The following is a 6,882-nucleotide window of genomic DNA, read 5'->3' as shown; positions in this document are numbered from 1 at the left end:
TTTTTTTTCCCTGTTAAAGGGTTTTTTTTGGGGAGTTTTTCCTTATCCGCTGTGAGGGTCCAAAGGACAGAGGGATGTCGTATGCTGTAAAGCCCTGTGAGGCAAATTGTGATTTGTGATATTGGGCTTTATAAATAAAATTGATTGACTGATTGACTGACTGGGGAACAGGTTTAGCTTTTCATTACAAAAGTTTAGATCCCAGCTGGCTGTATGGTACAAATTTAACTCCTACCTGCCAAATCGGTTTGCCATGACGCCTACGCTGAAGGAGCCAACCATGCCGCCCACACTGAAGATGGCGACAGCAACACTCCAGACCATGGTACATACCCCCGCAGAGATTGGCTCTCCATAACGCTCGACCCAGGTATCGTTGAAGAACGATCGTAGTTTCTGATGGCAGGAACAGATGAATTAATAGATGACTTGTTGACTGTATTTAAAGACAGAAATGCACTGATAATATTTGAATATTTTCAGTATTGGTCAGTTGAAGGAAAAGTTTTTAGAGTTTTATTTGCTTTTTTTTTGAGAGCCTGATGAGAAGCTTGATACCACTCTCATGTTTGCATTAAGTACTGAGCCAGTATCAGATACAGTTAGCTTAGGGACTGTTCTTTACTTATCAGAGGAGCAGAGGAGGGGGGTGGCTCAAGTGTGACTTTGTTTTTTTTTTTTTCAAATAAATGAGTTGTTAGATTTTAAAAACGTACCCTTTGATGTTTGAAAGTTAAAGTTAAAAGTTGAAGACTAAATCCTGGAGTTTTCTTTTCTTTTTTTACCTCATGACGTGCATGCTGGATAGTTTGTGTGGTTTATTTTTGGCCAGATTTGAAATAAAACATAGAATAAAGGGTTTTTAATGAAATATCACCATTTTAAGCTCAGATATGGCCATGTTTTTTCATCTGATGGAAACATTTGTTGCACATGATGTGTCCAAGGACCGTCAGAAATGTAAAAATCCCACAATAGTTTCTGTTTTTAAACTTTCTGGCTATGATAAATGACGTAATTTTGCTTGCAGGTTTGGTCAAAAATTGTAGGTCAAAAATCTGTGCTAAAATAACCACAAAATAGAACCATTTAAATTTGTATGCCTCTCACCTTAGCCAAAATAAAGAACATAAGCCCCTCCCAAGTGCTCAAAAAATATTATTATGCCTCCCCCTTTTTGCACCACCCCCTACCTTAGCTTAGCATAAAAGCAGGGGGAAACAGCTGGCCTGGCTCTGTCTAGAGTTCCATAATGTGCCTACCAATACACACAAAATGTTTGTTGAATCTGACACAAACCAGAGGTGGGAGTAGCCTAAGTCACACTTGTGCAAGTCCCAAGCAAATCTCAAGTCTTAACCTTCAGGTCTCAAGAAAGTCCCAAGTCACTGTGGTGAGAATCAAGCAAGGCAAGTCAAGTCCCTGCTATAAGTCAAGCAAGACAAGTTATTGCTCAGATCAAGCAAGTCAGAAGTCATGTCAAATGAACTTCTGAGGATCTGGTCTAATCTTAGCCTTCCAGCTAATGCTAGACCAGAAAATAATCTAATTTGTTTCCTAAAAAGACACACTCACATGCCGTTCTTTGAAGGATTCGTAATAAGGAATGAAGGTAGATGTTTTGGGGGTCTTGTACTGACCTGAGAGCTGCAGAACTTGCACACTGCTTTGCAAGAATCCTTGAATTCAAATTGTATTACTTTTGGATTAGCCTTTTAATGATATCTGCCTCATGCGCTGGCCTCTGCTGACCTGTTCTGTTGTAGAAGGTTGCCAGGTTTGTGTGCTAGAAATCAACAAAATCATGCTTCAAAAACAAAATGTAACTTTCAATATCCTGAAAATGCAAATATGAAATAAAAAAGTCAAGTGCTTTTGAGCCATCTGTCTCAAGTTAAAGTCAAATCTCAAGTCTTAAATGCCAAGTCAAAGTCAAGTCGAGTCTTTTATCCTTGTTAGTCAAGCAGTCTTAACATTTGCAGCTCAAGGCTGACTTGAGTCTGACTCGAGCCTGAGTCTGACCCAGGCTCCCAGGAAGTGAGCCAGGCTTTAAAGCCAATTTTCATGGGCCAAACAGTGGTAGTGCAATTTCCATGGTCCGTCATGTGATGCCATTGGGCCCATAAAGACATTTCCATTGATATACGTTGGGTAAGAGACATCTGTAAATCTGTGGATAAATGTTTTGGAGCGTCACATCCCCAGCAAAATGAGTCATTTCACTATCAGGATGTAATTCATTTTGGTCTAGTCTAGAAGATCATCCGGGTGATTTCATACTGCGGAAACAGAGCTTTTTGGGCTTCATGCACCACTGGGCAACTTTCACAGGAATGAAAGCCTTCAATGCTGTATCCAGGTCTCTTAATACATCCATGTTCTGACCCCACCTCTGACACAAACAGAGAAACCCTAAGAAAGTTACAGCATGTTTTCCTCTTTGCAACCACAAATTTGGACTTTGGAGGTGTCGGTGTAGCTAGGCTAGCTTTTTCCCCCTCCTTCCAGTCTTAATGGTAATCTAAAGTAATCCATACCTGTATCTTTTTACTAGAAGTCTGTCACTTTATTTAACTGCCTAATCAGCAGTCCCATACAGTTACAAATATAGAATCTGCTTGTCAAATTAAGATTTACCACTGATAGATTCTTAATAGTTTGGCAAATTATTTTTTGTTCTCTCTGCTCCATATTGATTCTTCCATTTTAATTGCCATGTGTCCCACATTTTGTTGATTGACTTTTCCAACAAATGTTTTTTTTTTTCTTTAAGTATTCATGAATAAATAGAATTTCTGAATCAAATTTTAGGTTTATATGTATTCTGTATTATGGGAGGTTATTTTTGCTCAGAAACAATTGTAATCATAAATGAATACTGTCCGTCATATTACGAGCAAAAAATAAATAAATAAATAAATATCTGTATCTGTACTCAAATAATCCAATAATCCAATATAAAGCTACACAGTGTTATGATTTTCATGCTTAAATCATATCTGCAGCCATGCAACAGAGACAACTCTCCTATCAGAACCAATTGAGACCCTGTAGATGGCACTAACCAAATTCTGGTGTAATCACAGCTGCTTCACCACAAACAGGGACTTAGGGATACAAGTAGCGAGCATCAACAAATTCAGAGACTCTCCCGACTCACCACCATTCCTCTTGTATCTCTTTGGTTTGATATTCACCTTTAAAATGACCTGTTGTTCACATCTTGAGAAGCTTAAGGTACAAACTTGGTGCAGCTTTAGACAGGGAGTCTCACATCTTTGCAACAAACAAGCAAACTCTGATGTTACAAGCTAATTACCAACCTGCTCCGGAGCATTGATGACTCCTGTGTTGTAACCAAACTGCAGAGAGCCGATGACGGCGGTGCCCAGAGAGAACAGGAGATAACCTGTTACCTGATTTCCCTGCTGTGAGACAGAAGGGGGAGAGGAGGAGGAGAAAATGCATGAAGAGGAGGAGAAGAAGAGGAATGGAGAGAGGTCACAGGAAATGGAGATAGATGTGGAGATCAAAGTAAGGGAGGAGGAAGGGGACACAGAGAGAAGACATAATAAATATGAAATCCGAGCTCATAATGAGATTTCTAATGATTGCAACCAATATACAGATGCAATATACCTGTAATGCTGACGGCAGACAGGTCAATGACGTAAACAATAATATCAGGTATCAAACAGTGAGCTCATGCACAGGCTACACAAACACACCTCACATGCAGTCACACATATTACTCATCAAATTTATACTGAAGTCACTATGACTGTGACTACAGAGGCACTGTGGGCTATGTAATTCATGTAAACATCAGAGTATTTCTCATAAAAAAAAGTTAAGTAACCAACTGAAAAACTATCACAAACCTATTTAAAATAAAACCTGAAAAGTTGTCTATACACACACTTAGTCTAGGCATCTCTGTGATCAATTGTTTTTATGACTGTGTTTTTCTTTCTCAAACATAATCAGCTAAATGCAGATGAAGTTCAGCACTGAAGCCCTCCGCCCGCTCCTGTGTCCGAGCCGGCCTCTATAATGCAATTGATTCATCTCAGTAATGAAATCAGGGTGAGCCATCACTGACGTCATGACGACCAGAACACCCGACCCTTGCGGAGCCTCTGTGAGATGCATTTATGTAGGAAATGATGATGAGTTTGTGGCATTTTATGAGTCAGCTCATTTCACATTAATCAGAGCAGCGTCACTGTAAAGACTGGCCTCTAGTTTCACAGACTGGGCGAGGCGGAGGCGCAGCGCACTTGCGCTTCGCCAACTGGGTGTGGCCAGGCGGATTTTGCAAGTTTGGCACACCGTGCGCCTGGCGCAGCTACTCCTCTTTCCCACCTCCGTCCCTCCTACCTGCGCAAGTCGGAAAGAGGGAGGAGAGAAGGCGTGGAGTGGGTTTTACACACATCACACCAATCAAATGAGCCCCTCTCCTCGCCCTTAAATGCGCCGCGCGAAGGCGTAATGAGAGTTTACTCAATTCGCCATGGCAGAAGAGAGCAGCAGCGTCAGACGGCCAAACTTCTCCCAGGAGGAAACTGATGTTTTGGTCCGGGAGGTCTCAGCTCGCAGTGTCCGAATATACGGAACTGCGAGCAGACCTCCACGGGCTGATGATGCAAAGGTAGCCTGGGAGGAGGTCACCACAACTGTAAATCAATGTTGCGTTTCTCTTGTGCGCGCGCTCTCTCTTTCTCTCTCACAGTCTCACTCTGTTTCTTTTCTTTTGACTTTGACAGATGCTGAATATATACTCCCTATCTGATGCTGTGGCTGTGTGTGGTTGGCTGAGAGGGATGTGAACTAGGGCATTAACGACTTTGATTTTTTTCAGGTTGACTTATCTGTCAATAAAGTCGAAGTTGAGTCGACAAGTCATTTGATGACGTCATCACATTGACATGGCGGAGTAAAGTGAAGTATCTCCACACATGTGATGTGTGTCTGTCAAGGCCCGAACATACTCGGGCGCAACGTACGCGGAACGGACTCTGCGGAGGTCCGCGCGGACTCAAAGCGGACGTCCGCAAGCCCTGTGCGCGCAAAGCTCAGATTTTACGACCGCGCACCAGTGACTGCTCGGCATGTATTTTTCACATCGCGGGGATTTTTCACGGACATTTTTACAGGAAACTACAACGCAGAAGTGCGCTTGACTATGAAAGCCCGAATGACTGGAGTCTGCTCCGCTCAAGGCTATTCAAGAGAAGGCTGAGACATGGGGTCAAACATGGGGGGATTGCACATGCGCAGTAAAATCTGGTCTGCACTTCCTCAAAGGCTCAGTAGATGGTGTGAGACCGTGGAATAAGGGGGATGTGCATGCATGTCATTTTCACAGCTTATCACTGGACTGTCACTGGTGGCCTGCGTTGTGGGTGAGAATGACAGAGATGCAATTCCGACAACTTCAGGCAGCCGCTGTCCAAAAGTCCAAGCAGACCGCACCAAGCGCACTCCTTGATCGCCTGAGCAGATCCTGCGCTTTTTATCTAGCGCCCCTGCTGTCACCCTCCAGCATCGCAGCTCAAGTTACACTGCGCATGTGCAATCCCCCCATGTTTGACCCCGTGTCTCAGCCTTCTCTTGAATAGCCTTGGCTTCGCTTATAGTACGCCCGAGTAGGAAGTATCAGCGTAAGCCAATCAGAGGCAGCAATTGCATTCCGTACACAAGCACACAAAGCCAATCAGAGGCAGCAATTGCATTCCGTACACAAGCACACAGAGAGAGAGAGAGAGGGAAAAACACACGACTTGTCGACTCCTCCCGGGGGGTGTTGACTTGTGCCGCTGACGTCGACACGTCATAAATCGACTTTTCTGTTAATGCCCTACTGTGAACTCATTAGTTTGCAGCTGTGTTAATCAAATCAGGTTGGGTTTCCATTATGTGCCTTTTGGCACGAAACTGTCACTGCGCCAAGCTGGATCTGTCGACACCTCCCCCTGCTGCGCTGCCACACCCATCTCAGCGCACCTCAGTCAGCCAAACTATCAAACTGAGCGCGCCTCGGGTTGCGCTGCTCGAAACTAGCTCTGCGTGGGGTTCGTCACCCTGCGCCACCCTGCGCCGCGCCGGGAAACTAGAGGCCTAAAAGTTTCAGATTCAGAATCAGTGCAAAAATACCCCAGTGTTGGTTCACACAGTCATCATCGTGGAAAATGGACAGACATCAGAACCAATCTCTCCAAGTTCCCCTTAAGCATGATGGCGTGGAACTTTCCAACTCTTCCACTGGGCTAAATACACACTGACTGTGGGGCTGATGCAATGACAGCTCATGGTCTCACCTGAGGAGGTGTTATCTATACAGCTATGTTTGGGAATGTTGGAAATTTATTACAGTGTGCTGCCTTAACCTTCTTAAAGGGGCAAAAAGCAAAATCGTTTCACCACTAGGTTTGCTGTTGTGCACTGCCTGTAGACCAAAACAAAGTGTGTCATGAGCCACTCCTCCCTCTATCTCTGCTCTCCACCCCCCACCCCACTCGCCTTGTCTAAGCTTAGTTTAGCAGTTAGCAATGTCTTTCACTCACTCTCGGTCTCTGCTGTGTTTAGCTATTCCCCTGCCTACTTCAATGATGATGGTACCTGTAATAAATGTAATATATTTGCTGAGTTGGAGGCGAGGCTCAGTGACTAGAAGAGCTGGTAGAAGCACTCCATAGCTGTTAAGTTACTCCAGTAGCCGGTGGCAGCCGACTCGGCTAGTGCTAACACCGGGAGTTAACGCTAACGTTCCTCCTCTTCTCCGTGAGTGAGAGCGATGTTTTAGCCTAGTGGGCAGCTGGCTCGCGGGCTGCCCACTAGGCTAAAACATCGCTTCAGGTTAAAGTGGGAAGAAGCAGCGGG

The 6,882-nt window shown here is 44.2% G+C and overlaps 1 protein-coding gene across 3 annotated transcripts in view; it reads right to left on the bottom strand.

Moving 5' to 3' along the window:
* Positions 1-6,882, bottom strand: part of slc2a3a (solute carrier family 2 member 3a) — a 34,143-nt gene that overhangs the window by 16,334 nt on the left and 10,927 nt on the right. For 2 of the 3 annotated variants that reach the window (XM_050034970.1, XM_050034969.1), the window contains exons 3-4: positions 3,324-3,428; positions 236-396 (exon numbers count right to left, since the gene is read on the bottom strand). In XM_050034970.1, coding sequence (XP_049890927.1) covers positions 236-396; positions 3,324-3,428 — 266 coding nt within the window. The remainder of the gene's footprint in view (positions 1-235; positions 397-3,323; positions 3,429-6,882) is intronic. The other variant, XM_050034971.1, reaches the window with a different exon arrangement.

Source organism: Epinephelus moara, chromosome 22, assembly GCF_006386435.1.
Source record: "Epinephelus moara isolate mb chromosome 22, YSFRI_EMoa_1.0, whole genome shotgun sequence".
In the NCBI taxonomy this organism is placed as follows: Eukaryota; Metazoa; Chordata; class Actinopteri; order Perciformes; family Serranidae; genus Epinephelus; species Epinephelus moara.
Note: the sequence above shows the minus strand (reverse complement) of the source record. Positions and strands in the feature narration are given on the sequence as shown.